Source organism: Mauremys mutica, chromosome 8, assembly GCF_020497125.1.
Source record: "Mauremys mutica isolate MM-2020 ecotype Southern chromosome 8, ASM2049712v1, whole genome shotgun sequence".
Classification (NCBI taxonomy): domain Eukaryota; kingdom Metazoa; phylum Chordata; order Testudines; family Geoemydidae; genus Mauremys; species Mauremys mutica.
Genome location: NC_059079.1, coordinates 24,296,967 through 24,315,137, shown reverse-complemented (window position 1 = coordinate 24,315,137; position 18,171 = coordinate 24,296,967). Strand labels below are relative to the sequence as shown.

General features: G+C 43.1%; 1 protein-coding gene across 1 annotated transcript in view; it reads right to left on the bottom strand.

Annotated features, from left to right (window-relative positions):
• Positions 1-18,171, bottom strand: part of AK5 (adenylate kinase 5) — a 168,733-nt gene that overhangs the window by 4,720 nt on the left and 145,842 nt on the right. The window contains exon 13 of the mRNA XM_045026032.1: positions 10,096-10,275. Within this exon, the coding sequence (XP_044881967.1) occupies positions 10,096-10,275 (180 nt within the window). The remainder of the gene's footprint in view (positions 1-10,095; positions 10,276-18,171) is intronic.

Sequence of the window (18,171 nt, the reverse complement as noted above, 5' to 3'; positions counted from 1 at the left end):
ATGAACATCTTCCATTCCCGAGATGTCTGTAACTCTGAGATTCTACTGTATCTTCATCCATTGCCGGGAGGAGGTTAGCAAATGCATCCAGTGCAGTTGCCTTGCTACTGCCTTCTGGGCGTATGTCTACATTGCAATAAAAGACCCACCGCTGGCCCAGGTCAGTTGACTTGGGTTCGCAGGACTTCGCCATGGGGCTAAAATTTATAGTGCAGATGTTTGGGCTCGGGCTGTAGCCTGGGCTCTGAAAGCTTGTGAGGGGGATGGATCTCAGAGGCCAGGCTCCAGCTTGAGCCCAAAAATCTGCACTGCAGCCTGAACCCCATAAGCCTTTGTCAATTGACCCAGGCTCTGAGACTCAGCGCTGCAGGTTTTTTATTGCAGTGTAGACCTACCCTCAATGACTCCTCCTAATAATGGGAGAGAGAACACAGGCCAATAGCCAGACTGGCAGCATCAAGAGTTGGTTTCCTGAACATGGCGTTTGCAATACTTTATTTAAGAGCGGCTGGAATCTATCCACTCAATGGGAAACACGGACAATTCTGGCCAACAATGGGCCCAGTACCACCACCACCAGCCTTCACCAGACATGAAGGGAAAAGGTTCAACTCGCAGGAAATAGCACAAAGTTACCCCAGCACCTGTATAATCTCAGCGAGCAGCACTGGCTGAAAGAGAAGTTTGTCCCTTCAAGTGTACGATGGACCCTGCAAGCTAAGAATTTACAAATGGTACGGTAAGTTCAAGACTTAGTGTCCTCTGTTGTGAGCTAGATCTAAGTACAGTATTAAGGCGCCCTGTTTTTTGTGGTGCATCAGATTAGAAATTCCACTGCAGGTTTAGGTAACTTCCAACATGGAGGGTTTTAGTGTGAAGTCTGAAAATCAAAAATACACTCAGCCCTATAGTCCTTGTGTTTATTTTGGTATTATTTTCCATTTATTTTATACTTTCCCCAGATTTTTATTTCATTGCATGACTTTGTATTGAAAATACATAACTCGAAATTGCCACAGAGGAAGCTGGAGCTTTTGACTATAGAAACAAGACCATGTGGGGACACTTAAGGTACCTAGGAAGACAGTTAGCATTGTGGGATAAGCATATTTAGTTAGATGTTTTGTCAAAATGCTCACCAATCAAATTATAGTTAATGTTAACACTTATATTCCCAGGACTGGGGTTGCAGAATTACAATCCCATTGAGAATGATGGTGCAGATCATACTTCTCTGAACTAGTTACTCAGGCTGTCTGCAAACATAGAGGCTTAGCTACATGGGAAGTTATCACAGAATGAGCTAGGGTGGGAATTTAAAGCACACTAGCTATTCTGCACAAACTCCCCACTTATTCCACACTAAAAGTGACTTTTGTGGTTTAGTGGACTAAGCTACACCACAAAAAGGGTCATTCTTAGGCTTGGTCTACACATAAATGTTTTACTGGCATCTATTGGTCTTGCTAACAAAACCCCCAATATAGACACAGCTATGCTGGTGGAAGAGTGCTTCTGTCGTCAGGACTAACATCACTCAGAGATGTGATGTTCCTATGCTGGGAGTTTAGGCTGTCTGTATGCTAGGGGGCTATGCCAGCATAGGCTCTGTAGGGTAGACATGGCCCTAATGTAGAATGTGTCCACATGAGGAGCTACAGCAGAATTGCTATTGCACTCTACACACACACCCTAGCTTATTCCATGCTAACTTCCTGTGTAAACAAGCACAAGTAAACTGTGCTGCACTGGTTTCCATTCATTTCACATTTTAAAGAACTGTCCCCTATGACCACATTATCCATAATTGTCAGTTATTGTTTCTTGCACCTCTCTCTGAAGCAGTTGAGAAACAACAGGGTTTCCACTCCCAGGGGGTCACAAGGTAATCAGGAGGGTTGTGAGGTGTTATATTTTATTACAAGCTAAAGCAAAAAAAAATCTCGCTTCCCCACATATCCTTACCCTTCAAATTCAAGTATTCTCTGCCAACCTTTAGACACACACACTGCTATATGGGAGTATCACTGATTCAGTCTCTGTAAAAGAGTAACACACGTAGGGATCACAGAAATGTGTTACTTCAAACTAGGGCTCATCCACCTGAAAAGGTTAATAAACACTCTTCTAAAGCATATAGTGTTGGCTGCTGTCAGAGACTGGACAATCCTACACTCGATGGCAATTTCTATGAATAATTGTGGGGGGGTTTGTAATAACTATGCAAAAAGTCTGCAATAAGTAACTAAAAGTTTCTTTTACTGCTCCTTAACCAGCACATGCCTTAACTACTTTTCAGAGCTGTTATTAAAAGTAGAAGGAAAAAAACTGCATCTGGTTTGACATCTTGTAGGCTAAACTTCAGGCTGATGTGATTTGAAATAGGGAAGTTTTATGACTCCCTGAAAATCCACTGGGCCAGGCTGCTTACATTATTTGCTAAGTGTACACTCCTTTTATTTAGCTGTCTATTTGAACATGAAGTTTCCTAGGAATACACCTACTCAGCTACTGTAAACCAGGTTGGGATCTTGCTTGATTGCCTATGCGTTGCTTTTAATATTACTTATTAAACTCCTACGTACTGACAATAAACGAAGCTTTAAAGGATGAGTCAGATATTAAGAATAATCAGAATTTGTCTTTCTCAGTAAAAAGCGTAACTACTGAATAAGCCACTATTACATTAGACATTGAGCCTGATTTTTAAAGGTATTTAGGGACCTGAAGATGCAGATAGATGCCTAGTGGGATTTTCAAAAGCACCTATGTGCCTCACTCCCCTGGAAATCAGTGGGGGTGAGGCACATAGGCACTTCTGAAAATCCCACTAGGCTAGGCTGACCAGACAGCAAGTGTAATAGTGAGGCACTGCTTAGGCAAGTAGTAGACTTCACACCTGAACCCCTAGGCTACAGCCCCAGTACACCCTCCAACCCCCAGCAGTGCTTCCCATGTCTACACTGCTATTTTTAGCAATGCAGTGTCCTGCTGCCAGAGACTTTCCCTGCCCCAGTGAAAGGCTCCAGCAACAGGGGAAGACTCTAGCAGGGCAGAGGCAGCAGGGAAAGGTTCTGGCAGGGGGGCGGAGGGGGACCTCCAGCAGCTTCCCTGCCTCTGGAGCCTGTCCTCACTGCCTCCCCCCCCGCCAGAGCCTTTCACTGCCATGTGTAACTACACACTACAGTGACAAGCATGGATGCAGCCGGCCTTTCAATGCAGCATGTAGCTACACAGGTAGTGACTGTACTGTACACGCTGCCGTAAGAGTAGAATAGCCTGTATCTTTAGGCACCCAAATACAATTAGAAATCTGACCCATACTCTGCTTCACTTAACCATTATGCCATGAAAGACAACTTAAAATTCCTAGCCTCAAAAACTCTGTCCCTGTGGATAACTGTGTTCAATGGCTATAAGAGTGAAATATATTTCAGTTTCATAATTTGATTTTGTACTAGAAAAAGAAATCAGTATTTGCTATAAAATCTTTTAGCCTACAAACCACATATGCTGCAGTGCTCCTGAGATGCAGCCTGCCCTAAATTGTGCCTTTGTGCCTTTCTAAAAGAAGCACCTAATTTGTTTTAGTGGAGTTGGATTCACATATGGCTGTCACATATAATAAATATGAGTATGGTTCCATAAGTTTGTTCTTGCACCTGGGATTGATTTTTGCCATGAGTTTTCCTATTTTAACTAAACCTTGACTTTTGCATTTTTTGCTATGAATTTTTTTCACTTTTCTATTTTTCTGCCATAACAAGCAGCTACCGCAAAATGACATAGTTCAATAGTTAATTGCAAATTGAGATAGTCTTTCTGTAAGTAAAATAGTGCAGCGGCTTTGTATTTTTGAAAAACAACACTCAAGAGTATGAATGCTTCTGTATTAAGGAAGTTACAGTCTTTGTTCCTTTCAAAAGTACTTTCTGCCCTTACATGTAGGATAGGAATGATCTGTAAAAGCAATCGGTAGTAGTTGTTATCAGCTGGTAGATGCAGTGCATCACACATGGTAGGGATCATAGAGAACTGAATTGCCCCCAAACCCAAGATTTTAAATTCCTTAAATGGAAAAACTTCTGTCTCAGCGTTAGTCACTTTGATGCCCAGAATAGGGTTTGGAAGCTCTCTGCTCAAATGGAAAATGTGCAGATTAGAAACAAACAAACCCCAAATCCCTTCAATTCTATCCCCTTTATTCCGTCTGATTAGATTTCCTTTGAAACTGCACACTACCTGTGCCTCTGCTCAGCTGAGCTTTTGCAAGGTTCACTATCATTTATTCCTGTCAGGTTCACAGACAGCGGGAAACATTTGCATATTAAGATTCCAATCCTTTTGTTGGGTGTAGCGCCTTAGCTGCTGAACAGAAGCAGTTATCTTTTGTTCAAAGAGTGACTTCAAATGGAGACCTGACCTGCTGCCCCAGTAATCTGACTGCCAAATCATCATTTCAAGACTCCTATTGACTTCAGTGGCAATTAGGTCAGACTCCAGAGGTTCATGGGCTCCATAAGGTCCTTAAAGCTCCTTCCATGTATATTCTAACAGTAAATCTAATGCAGTTAATGAGCAAACTAAGGTTTGATGTTGGGCTCTTTATAAAACAAGTGCCCTCACTTGATGGTCCACATCCCTACCTTCTCCACCTAACTGACATTTAACTGGCACCCTTGCTAGCCAAAGATTACATGAGCCAGGAGAGTGATCTGTCACCCATTAATAGAAGGCCATTCCCATGTATCATTGTGCTGTACAGCAGTAGGGAAAGTGACTCTTCAAAACGACGACTAACAATTCTAGCCCACAAAGAAAACATATTCAACTTAGACTTAAACCAATAAACAGGGTGAGCAACATTCATATCCTTTGCCAGAGTGACCTAAAGAAGGGCAAAATACAAAGTATTTGGAAAACGTACATGCAGGAGGTAGAGAAAACAGTAAGAAACCATTGCTAGGCTGTGATAATGTGTGTGTCTGTTCCTGTCACCAGGACCCTGTGCAGGACCATAAGCGCTAATAAAACCAAGTCAAGGGAGAAAGAGAGACTATCAAGGGGAGTGACAAATGATCTAGGCCCTGGTCTACACTACGAGTTTAAGTCTAATTTAGCAGCATTTGATCGATTTAACCCTGTACCTGCCACACGACAAAGCCATTTTTGTTGACTTAAAGGGCTCTTAAAATCGATTTCTGTACTCCTACCCGACAAGGGGATTAGCACCGAAATTGAATTTGGGGTAGTGTGGATGCAATTTGACGGTATTGGCCTCCGGGAGCTATCTCAGAGTGTTCCATTGTGACCGCTCTGGACAGCACTCTCAATTCAGATGCACTGGCCAGGTAGCCAGGAAAAGCCCCACGAACTTTTGAATTTCTTTTCCTGTTTGGCCAGCGTGGTGAGCTGATCAGCACAGGTGACCATGCAGAGCTCACCAGCACAGGTGAGCATGGAGTCCCAGAATCGCAAAAGAGCTCCAGCATGGACCAGACGGGAGGTACTGCATCTGATCACTGTATGGGGAGACAAATCCATGCTATCCGAACTCCATTCCAAAAGACAAAATGCTGAAATATTTGAAAAAATCTCCAAGGGTATGAAGGACAGAGGTTATAACAGGGACCCACAGCAGTGCCGCATGAAGCCTACCAAAGAACCAGAGAGGCAAATGGCCGCTCTGGGTCAGAGCCCCAGACATGCCGCTTCTATGATGAGCTGAATGCCATTCTAGGGGGTGCCCCTACAACTACCCCACCTCTGTGCTTCCCTCCTCCCTAACCCCTCCCAGGCTACCTTGGCAGTTATCCCCCCATTTGTGTGACAAATTAATAAAGAATGCATACATTTGAAACAACAATGACTTTATTGCCTCTGCAAGCGGAGATCAAAGAGGGGCGGGGAGGGCGGTTGGCTTACTGGGAACTAGAGTGAACCAAGGGGGCGGATTTTCATCAAGGAGAAACAAACAGAACTTTCACACCGTAGCCTGGCCAGTCATGAAACTGGTTTTCAAAGCTTCTCTGATGCACAGCGTGCCCTGCTGTGCTCTTCTAACCGCCCTGGAGTCTGGCTACGCATAATCAGCATCCAGGCGATTTGCCTCAACCTCCCACCCCACCATAAACGTCTCCCCCTTACTCTCACAGATATTGCGGACCACACAGCAAGCAGTAATAACAATGGGAATATTGGTTTCACTGAGGTCTAACCGAGTCAGTAAACCGCGCCAGCGAGCTTTTAAACATCCAAAGGCACATTCTACCACCATTGTGCACTTGCTCAGCCTATAGTTGAATTGCTCCTTACTACTGTCCAGGCTTCATGAACCATGGGAGAAAGGGGTAGGTGCGACCGCGCAGTGCTGCTGACTGGGAGAGCAGCCTGAGGCAGAAGCCTCCAGCTGGCATGATATTCCAGGCAGGACTGAATCTCCATTAGACGAAACTTAAAGAAGAGAATGCACTCTAGTCAGCCGACCAGGAGCACCCATGTCTGCCCAGGCGCCCCCCAACCATCCTAACTGAGGTCGTCCAGGAGCATGATGATGACAGCTAGCAGTCGTATTGTACCGTACCGTACCGTATTGTACCGTCTGCCATCTGCAAGGCAAGGCAAGGGGAGGCTGCTGTGTAGCACCGCAGTACTGTGTCCACCAGCAGCACCCAGAGACATACAGTGACAGTGAGCTGAACAGGCTCCATGCTTGCCGTGGTATGTCATCTGCACGGGTAACCCAGGAAAAAAGGTGAGAAATGATTTTTTGCCATTGTTTTCACGGGGGTGGGGGGCTGACGCCATGTACCCAGAACCACCTATGACAATGTTTTTGCCCCATCAGGCATTGGGATCTCAACCCAGAATTCCAATGGGCAGCGGAGACTGCAGGAACTGTGGGATAGCTACCACAGTGCAACGCTCTGAAAGTTGATGCTAGCTTGGTACTGTGGACTCACAACAACGACTTAATGTGCTTAGTGGGGACACACACAATCGACTGTATCAAATCGATTTCTAAAAAATCTACTTCTATTAAGTTGACATAATTTCGTAGTGTAGACAAACCCTGAGTGCATTTTTGGGTGGAGTGAAAGCTATGGATGCAGTTAATGGCTGAGGCTGGCAAGAATCCTGTTGTTTGTTTATGTTGATTCCCTACCCCCAACAAGTTTGCACCCTCACTGGACAATAACCAGATTGGCAAGGTAGGGATGGAACATAAAGTAGATGACTGGCACACAACTTGTTTATTTTTTTTGAATGCCCACCATTACTACATTAAGGGGGCGGAGGGCACTTGGTGTTATTATGTGACTGATACAGTCATCTATGGGCGATATAGAAGACCTCGGGGCCTAATTGTTCAGTGGAAGAGAGGACTTTTTTAAAAACAAAATTAAACACACACAAATATAGCAAACCGATTCCTGACTCTGTACCAAGTAAACAAGACATTATAACCAGAGACTAAGGAGACAGTAGTGGGCAGTCAGTAAGCCATTTCAGAATACAAAAGGGAAGTTTTGAACCTGCTCATGTGTAAACTTCAGGCAGCTGAAATGCACCCATCTCTCCTCTCACTTAGGCTGAAACACATCCCTGGGCCAAGGGGTGAGGCACCAAGTAAGGCCACTCTAGGCCTTGTGAGCCAAGGTGAATTTCTCCCGTGCACATGGAGCCTGACTGAAGAGCTGGTGAGCTGCAAAGGGCAGGGGAGCTTGCACTGCCACTGCCCTGCGCTGTACCTGTTCTGTGGATAAATGAGGGGACTCAGTTGCCAGGGCTGGCAATCTGACCCCTTGTCTCAGCATTAAATTCACTTACAAATGTTGAAATCAAATAAAAATAGAGTCTTCTCTTTGACAAGCCAATTGACAACTCTCTCTTTTTGCTCTATGCCAAAGCAAAGGCTGGCTCTTTTAGAAGTGCTGTATGCTTATGCTCCTGAAAACTGTGACGTGGAACATTTGGATTTAAGTAAAATCGCTAATCTCCCTGCAGGTAAAAGCACGATCAGTATTTGGTCATGTACTGGGGCAGGCTACATTTAAAAATAAAGACAACTGTGATTTTCAAAGCAGCCTAAGGGAGCTGGGTGGGATTTGGGCCCCTTAAAAATCTTTTCAAATCCCATCCTATGCCCTTTTAAATCCTTCCCAATCCCTCAAAATAGGGTTTGTCAGATTTAAAGGGGCATAAGCTTTGTGTGGGCACAAACACAACAGTGAATTTTATCTGTTGGGAGCACAGGCCTCAGCAGGAGGGGTTTCCCAGCATTAGTGAGGTGGAGCAGGACTTGCGTCACCTTTAAGTCCCAATACACTGGCCAGAAACCATCCTTCCTTCCCTGCACAGAGCTCCCTTCAGATGGCTCCTCCCCACCTAGGAATGAACTAAATTCCTAAGGGTGAAAACGTGAGTTAAGTTTAAAATAAGAAGCACATATACTAAATACGTATTTTGAAATGCTTTTACATAAAGACTCTATCCCATACACATAGCTAGATCCATAAAGTAACGAAGCTTGTGTCAAATGCCTTGATTTAGAATACAAGGAAATTGTGGTCAGAAGTAGTATTGGATTTTTCTATTTTTCACCTGACTTCCACTCCACTTCTCTATCGCAGAGAGCACAAGAGTGTGCCAGTGATGATATCAATGATGCCGTTTCCACTCAAGACCCCCCGCCCTCCCAGGGCAGAAGACCCTAGCCCCGCCACAGAGCAGCACACAGCAGTCTGAATAATATGTTGTAACTTGCTATAAGTGAGAAAGCAACGCCCCTGCCCTCCAAATTGCAAATTTCTCCTCCACCAGTGATACTCAGACCTCAGTGGTTCAGGAGCAATCAAGATTACCCAAAAGAGCCACAGCAGTGTGAATTCAGTGTTTCATTTACTATATATTATTCTCCCAGCAAAACGACTGACCAAGTATTATTATTTTATCCACTACGATTTGTTGTTCGCATAGTACTGGGGTGGCCAAACCTCCGGTCTTGAGCCGCATGCGGCTCTTTTACAGTTAAAGTGCGGCTCATGGAGCCCCTCACTCCACTCTCTACCTACCAAACTGGGGTGGGGGGAGCTCAGGCTTCTGCCCTGTGGGGATCAGGGGGTCTCAGGAGGAAATGACATCACTGATATCACCACTGGCCCTTTCCTGGGTGCAGAGGCCCCAGGTGGAACTGGACGATGTAACTTACTTCCCAATGCCAGCAAGAATGAATCTGGCTCCAGGTCAAGGCACAAATGAGTGACTGGGGAACCCTGGGTCATGCATGGTTTGGAATTTCTTTCTGTCCTCCTGTAAGGAGATCTGTGAATGGTGGGGTGGGGTGACCATTGTATTCAGGATTCCAAGACAGCTTAGTACGTCAATCAGTTAAACATATATTTGTTTTCCTCTTGCAGCTCTACAAAGTGCAGCTTATTCATTCTTTTTACTTGAACTAAAGTCATGCTTTGTGTTACTCTATGAGGGTCAGATCCTCAACAAGTGTAAAAAGATGTGGCTCTATTGAAATTAGTGGTCCTATGCCATTTACGCCAGCTAAAGATCTGTCCCTAACGGTCTATGTAAACCTGGTGTGGAGGTGTGTGTTTAGTTCTGCACAGGAGGGAGATTTAGGTGTCACACTAAGGTGTATATGACAGACTTAATTTGCTGCCCTTGGTGACCATGCAGAGAAGTATACACAGATTTTTTAAATAAAAGCTTTTAATAGGAGAAGATGCTTTGGTTTGTGGTGCTGCATGGTATTCTAGGTGAATCTGCTTTAAAATTGTTTTCCAGATGTCAGAAATTTGATTGCAGAAATTGCATAATGCAGGCTGCTCCACTGAGTGTTTGAAAGTAACAGTGTATTTTACAGAGACTATTTGAAGTTGCCAATGCCAGCCCTGTGCGCAGGAGAAAATAAGTCAAGCGAGAGAAAGGTGAGATCAGATCAGAATATGAGCAGCTCCGTGGGAGGCTGGCAGGAATTGAGCACAGTTTATAAATGGCCTTTCCATCACTAATCCTGAAACACCATTCACATAATGGAAGAGGAGAACAATCGCTTAATTCAAAAGTTAAGCAATTTACCTTGCATAACTGTGTCTTCTTTTCATAATATGCAATCATGGGCTTGGTTGCTTGGTAGTCCGTATCAATTCGTTTCATGACAGCTTCGGCATCATCAGTGCACTGACTCCTCTTCAAAAGGCGACTGCTCATGGTCTCAGTGGAGCAGTCCAGGCAGAGCACAAGTTTTGGCTCCCCAATCTACAGAAGCAGAGAAACAATAATTAGTCCAAATGCTGGGCTGGAAAAATCTGGTTTTGTTTATTAACTCAAGTTTTTTCAGATAACTGTAAAACACAAGCTAGCTGATTAGTCATATAATTAAAACAAGACCAACTCTCTTCAGCAAACAAGTTATTCAATTAATTTAGTCCCTCTTCTATTTGTGATTTGCCGGCAAGCAGATTATTATTAACAAATAGTCATGTTATACAGCAGCACCCAGAGGCCTCAATCAGGACGAGGGCCTTACTGTGCTAGGCAAACACATAAAAGATACACGCCTTGCCCTAAAGGAATTACAAGCTAAGACCCAGACTTGGGCTTTGAGAATTTGTTTGCTATTTGCAATTATCCGACAAATGCTTTATGCAAACACACTCCAGCTTCTGGCGTGCCCACTGTAAGTATTCAGTATTTGCTGGTCAAGCTTTGTGACTAAGCACACGGTATTGTTTTTAACTCCATGACTGGATAACTATCACTTGGATAGTTTTACGTGCAAATAGGTGGTTTCACATGAATATGTTTAATTGCATGCAAATAAAAGAACTATACACAAACATACATAATCTTGTGCATGAATGTTCCCAAATGTTTATGTAAACAAAACCCTGCCTGAACAGCAATTACACAGTCAATAAAAGGCTTTAGGAATGCCATCCAATGTATTTCACCGCATTTACTCAAACAAATGTTCATAGGTACTTTATCACAGTATTTGCCTGGGTTGACTTGAGATGTAACTCGCCATCTCTATGGCTCTAGTATGAACAAAGAGATGAGTTATATCACTCTGATTTATGCAGAGATGAAGTGTTTCTAACTCATATAAGACGAAACTTAGCATTGCGTGCTTCTCAAACTGTGAGACTACCTTCCCTGGGGAGGCTTTGAGCTTTTCCAAGGGAGGCGCAAGTGAACCAAGGCAAAATTAAACAGGTTTTTGTGGGGTTTTTTTTTCATTCTTGGGACATGGCAAAGATAGGTAATTTCTGAATTAAATAGAAGATTACATTATATGCATTTACTTGTTCCCAGCTGAAAAAGAACCTGTAAATATAAGGGGGGGGGGAGGGAAACCAGGCAGATTGCACTGTTCCCATGTTATAAGATATCTTGTGTGTCTGTGTGTGTGTCAGAGCCTTACAAAAATTCTGAGGATGATTCACAGTAATTAATTTTAAAGGGCCATCATGGATGTTTCTCTACATGTTGGGTTAAGAAAGCAGCAGTGCACTTTATCCTGCAGCCTGCTCAGCCAAAAATGCCCATTGACACTGAATTTTGTCTGAGAAAGAACTGTAGGACTGAGCCTAGTATGTGATAAGCTGCATGGAGATAATAAAATCATAGAAATGTGCAGCCCATTGCACTGATGCAGGACTAAGTAAACCTAAACCATCCTTGACAGGTGTTTGTCCAACCTGTTTTTAAAAACCCCCAGTGACGGAGATTCTATAAGCTCCCTTGGAAGCCTACTTCAGAACTTAACTGAACTTATAGTTAGAAAGTTTTTTCTAATATCTAACCTAAATCTCCTGTGCTAAAAAATAATCTTACTTTATCTAACATTACTTCTTGTCCTACCTTCAATGGACATGGAGAACAATTGATCACTGTCCTCTTTATAACAGCCCTTAACATATTTGAAAGCTGTTATCAGGTCACACCTTAGTCTATTTTTTCTCTCTCCAGACTAAACATGCCCAGTTTTTTTAACTTTTCCTAATAGGTCAGATTTTCTAAATCTCTTACCACTACTGGACATGATACTCCAGTTGAGGCCTTCCCAGTGGTGAGCCGAGTGGGACAGTTAACTCCCATGTCTTACGTACAACGCTCCTGTTAATACACCCCAGAATATTACCCTTTTTTGCAACTGCATCACATTGTTCACTCATATTCAGTTGTGATCCACTATAACTGGATCCTTTTCTCTGCAGTACTACTGCCTAGCCAAGTTATTCCCCACTTTGTATGTGTGCCTTTCATTTTCCTTTCTAAGTGTAGTATTTCTATACTGAATTTCATCTTGTTGATTTCAGACCAATTCTCCCATTTGTCAAGGTTGTTGTTATCCTCTGGGTACTTACAAATTGATTGTTTAAGAATTTGTTCCAGTATCTTTCAAGGTATTGAAATTAGGCTGACAGGTCTATAATTCTCTAGCTCCTTTTTGTTCCCCTTTTTAAAGATAGGTACTATGTTTGCTCTTCTCCAGTTCTCTGGGACCTTTCCTTACTCGTCCTCCATGAGTTTCTGAAGATAATTGCTAATGGTTGTGAGATTGCTTCAGCTAGTTCCATAAGTACCCTAGGATGAATTTCCTCAGACCCGCCAACTTGAAAACAGGTAACTTATATACATATCCTTTAAACTACTGTTTCCTAATTTTAGCTTGTATTCCTTTTCTCTTGTAGTTAATATTGTGTTGAGTTTCTGTCACCACTAACCTTTTTAGTGAAGACTGAAGCAAAATAAGCATTAAAAACCTCAACCTTCTTGATGTCATCAGTTATTAGCTCTCTTTCCCCACTAAGTAGAGACCTGAAATCTTACACTTTCCTTTGTCTTTCTCTTGTTCTTAATATGAGAGGAGATGTCTCTCACCTCCTCTTAATCCCTTTTATGTCCCATGCTAGTTGTAACTCATTTTGTGCCTTAGCTTGTTTAATGATCAACACATGTAATGAGAATGTCAGATATGATCTCCATCCATGTGTGTCTGAAGTCCTTTGAAAGGGACAGACAATTAAAGATGCTCTCTATTCTTTTCCATTCCAGCAGGGATTTGGAGAGCTTCTCTCTAGGAAAAGACAAGAAAAAGCCCCCAAGAAAAAGTGGCCATTCATTTCATTAGTGACCATGAGCTAGAGAACTTTACCATTGGCTATAAAAAAAACCTCAGATGACTGACATGTGGCCCTCCCAGAAAGGAAGATGCTCTCCTGGAGCCCATTCTTTTAAGAGGGCAGTACCTTAAAGGTAAGTTTTTAAATGTAAATATTCACATTAGGTCTACAGTAGCTGGAGAATAAGGGAGGTGGCTTGGACTGTGCCTGTTTTTCTGCTTCCTTACATTCTGAATTTCTAAGAGGCAGCTAAGGCTCAGCTGTAACATCTGGTCTTATGCTGTGGGAGCCTCTGTTTCTAACAGTTGGATAGTCTCATGACAGGCTTTCATTCCTAGGGCTTTTCAGCACCATCAAGGAAAGAATAATGGCAGCACTGGCTGCAATGTTGTCCTCTTGGATTTAAAATGAAAGGGTCCAGAAGCAGTTTTAAATATGACAAATTGTTATCAAGAGGTGCAGTAACCACACCAATACTATCTGTGCCTAAAGCAAGTGCCCACAGTGTCCACTTGTGGCTAAGTTACTCATGAGTTCATGTTTCCCTCCAAAGCCACAGCAAGATAAATGGGTCAGAGTCTGCCCACAGTTATGATGGTGTCAATCTGGAGTAATTCCTCTGACTTCAATACAGCCATGCTGTAACTTTTATAAAGAGGATATCAAGGGCTCAGCTGACTGATCGGTAACTATGTTACCTGGTATGATAAACCAGGTATATTTTACTTTTGAAAACCCATGTGATTCTGCTGAGACTGCATATAAACCCACCTACTCTCTGGTGTTATGTTTTTCAGTATATATACAGCAGTCATACTTTCAGTCTGAGTAATTTTTATTCCAAATTAATGGAAACAACAAGAAAGAACAATGTGTGTGTGTGTCCTCACTAATGTGCTGCTTCAACTCTGTCCTGCAAAACAGACCACAGAATCCTAGGGATTTAGAGGTGTGGTACACAGAAAACAAAATCATATTGATTATACAACTACATATGCCACATCTGCAGGCTGTCACAATGAGGTACTGAGTGCCCTTAGCTCCCATTGACATTAAATGGACTGAAGGTGCTTAGCACCTGGTAGGAGGTTCTTGGTACCTTCCTGAATTGGGTCTGCAAGGCTTTCTCTTTTAAATTAAAAGGGACCTAATTTCTGAGATTCCTTGGTAAATGCTCTTCTCTCTCTCAGCTTCATCACAGATAAAGGAGAAAACTAAATTGCCAACAGAAGAAAATGATCTTAGGTTCTGTACATTTAGGAATGGCTTCTAAAGTGAAAGTAGCATCTCCATCCCAAAATAAAGACTGCTATAAGCTTTGTTGTCAAGACAACCAAGGGAGTGTTTGTGAACAGTGAAATGATTCCAACACTGCAAAGACTAAATAATTCCTTGTCATGTTGGGCAACTTTTTTCAAGTATGAGAGCAGCAGCTAGCAAAATGTACATATTGTAAAACGAGCTCTCCACAAAGCTCATCCTTTCCACTCCACTTTTCTTCCAAAACAGTGGAGCGCTCTGCTGTGGATTCAGCAAATTGTATGTTAGCTGGAACTCGTACCACTTGCTAGCTCTGACCCACAAAACTCAATGCTCAAGACACATACCAGAACGAATCCTGAAATTCCGGATTGGAACATGACTACGATGCAAATCTCTCTCTTTCTGCTGATTTGGATTCAACCAGGCTCCTACATTTACAGCACTATGAATTCTGTGATGCATCCACCAAGCAGGGGACTACAACTCCCATTAGCCCCTTCCCCCCGTGCACATCCCTCTTCCTTCTGGGCAGGTAAGGGAAAAGGTCATGAATCAGGAAGTTGTCACTCCAAACATTGGTTGTATGGAAAGTGAGGAGCTGCAGGAAAATTGAAGCAGCAGCCATATGACAAACAGGGAGCTGCAAAGAAGCTGAATTCAGAGAGTTATCCCCAGGAACTGTATGTAGGGTTGCCAGCCCTCCAGGACTGATGTGGAGTCTCCAGGAATTAAAAATTAATCTTTCATGAAAGATTATGTCATGTGATGAAACCTCCAGGAATACGTCCAACCTAAAGTGGCAACTGTAATTGTATGCAGAGCCATGTGTGGAACAGGCTGTAACTACTGGGTGCAGCTCTGTGTGGGACTTATGGAGGAGCAGCAATGGCTGGGCAGGCACGAATACAGAGGAACCCCAGTGAGAGACATTAATTGAGCCTGGCCTAGAAACCTGCAAGCACCGATTTGCTTGGAGCAGAAACTGGATTGTAGAGGGCACCCCAGGCACTAGGCCGGTAGGGCCCTGACTCTCAACTGTACTGCCCCAGGGACCCAGACAGGAACTGATATTGCTCACTTCGAACTGTAACTGTTTAAGCCTCAGTACCTAGGATATTAGTAACTTTTCCCTTTCCTGCCAGCCTTAAAATACCCTTTTACTTAGCCGTATATCTCAGTGGTTACTGGGACCCACCAGGGCTGGCGCCTACTACACCTACAGTGCTTGCCTCTGAGTTGTGGTACTCTTAGCACACTACTGACACCGTAGGGGTTTAGTGTACTGAGTAATTGCAATTCTCCTGGCATCTCAGTGGTTCATTTTTCATGAGAGCATCAGGCTCCTTTTTTACTGTGAGCCAAGAGGGAAAACAGTAGTGAACGTGGGAGCTTGTTTGGAGAGGTTCTTCACCAGAATGTCTTGATGTTCTTTAGACAAGCTTCTGCCATCCTTACCCATGTTGGGTGGCATCCTACACCATGTGTAAGTCCCACTGAAATTCCTGAAATAACTTTCATAGTAATATAGGCTGGGCCACTAGTTAGGATAGCACACTGGGACTCAGAAAACACCAATTTAATCCTCTGCTCTGTCACATGCTTTCGGTGTGACATTGAGCAAGTCACTTGGGGTACACCCACATTAGGAAAAAAGGTTTTATAACCATGTTAGCCAACATGCCATAAAATCCCAGTGTGAACAAGACCATTGTAGCTTTAACATGTTAGCACATTGAGGTAAACACTAGGTGGAGCCTAGTACAGTAGAACCTCAGATTTATGAATACCAGAGTTACAAACTGACCGGTCAACCATACACCTCATTTGGAACTGGAAGTATGCAATCAGACATCAGCAGAGACCAAAGAATAAAAATAAAAATAAAAGCAAATACAATACAATCCTGTGTTAAACATAAACTACTTAAAAAAAAAAAAGAAAAGGAAAATGTTTTAAAAAAGATTTGACAGGTAAGGAAACTGTTTCTGTGCTTGTTTCATTTAAATTAAGATAGTTAAAAGCAGCATTTTTCTTCTGTGCAGTAACGTTTTAAAGCTGTCCCTAAGTCAATGTTCAGTTGCAAACTTTTGAAAGAACCACCATAATGTTTTGTTCAGCATTACAAACATTTCAGAGTTATGAACAACCTCCATTCCCGAGGTGTCCATAACTCTGAGGTTCTACTGTATTTATGTTGACCTGTTAATGTGTTAAAAACCACAACTGCCTTGTCCATGCTAGGATGTTACCATGTATTGATTACCACATGTTAGCTAACATATGATTTAAAAAAAGGTACCTTCTTTCCTTGACAAGGCCTTAGTCTCACTCTGCCTCAGTTCCCCATCTTAAAAATGGGATAATACATTCTTACCACACGGTGGGGTAGGAGGGGTAGTGAAAATAAAATCCATTGACAATTTAAGGTGCTCAGATACTGTGGAAAGGAGCTTGACAGTACTGCTCCATATAAAGGAGGCAAAATCTGTCCCACAATGCTCAATGATACAGGATATGGAACAATTCTAGGATGCTTCTGAGTGCCCTCAGCTCTCACTGACTCCAATATATTGGGTCTTCAGAATGTTTCCATAGGACTACTTACAGAGTAAGATACTGCTCAAACTGTCCCTATGTAATTTACTCTTTCATGTTACACTATCTTAGGGAAGCAGCATTAATTTATTGATAAACAGGATTCTCCCCTCTCCTGCCCCACCTCTCACAGCTACAGGAGCATTTAATACTAGTTCCATTTAAAATAAAAAATGTTTCTGAGAGAATACGATGGCTGGGCATTAGTGCTGGGGTGCATGGATTCATGAGGGAATTAGTTTAGGGCCTCTAAGCTTTGTATTTCTATAAGAACAATTCCTGAAGCTTTCTAAATAGTATGTATCTTTAATACTTGTAATGATTTTCACATATGCTGTATATATACAGCCTCACCACATTCCTGATGTCACCTCTTGTCATTCATTCAAACATAATGTGGTGAGGAAATATTTTTAAATGCCTTTTAAAAGAAAGAAAATGACATTAGTCATCAGTCATGACTAATTTAAAATGTTTCAAAGGTTTACTGAGTTACCTACAACCAAATTTGCCCCTTATGGAACTCAAGTGGCTTCAATGTTGCTACACCAGGGATGACTTTGGTGACTAGTATTTTTCAGCTAAGTTTTAAATATGTGGATCTATATATTTTGTTCCAGAAGCTGATAAGGATTCAGTATTGCACAGTCACCAGTGGGTTCCTGCAGTGCCCATAAAGCAGCGGTTATCAAACTTAGGGCCGCTGCTTTTTCAGGGAAAGCCCCTGGCGGGCCGGTTTGTTTACCTGCCGCATCCGCAGGTTCGGCCGATTGCAGCTCCCACTGGCCGTGGTTTGCCGCTCCAGGCCAATGGGGGCTGCAGGAAGGGCAGCCAGCACGTCCCTCAGCCCGCGCTGCTTCCTGCAACCCTCATTGGCCTGGAGCGGCGAACTGCGGCCAGTGGGACCCGTGATCAGCCAAACCTGCAGATGCAGCAGGCAAACAAACCGGCCCGGCCCACCAGGGGCTTTCCCTGAACAACCGGTGGCCCTAGTTTGAGAACCACTGCCACAGAGCTTAATCCAGGAGACAATATCTGTGGAATTCTGGGAGAGATTCCTTCCCCTGCTCCAGTTCCTACATGCTGCTCTGGCAATGAATAGGGACTGCAAACAGCCCACAAGGGGCTGAGGGAAAACTCCCCAAGAGCAGGCACTGAGTTGGGT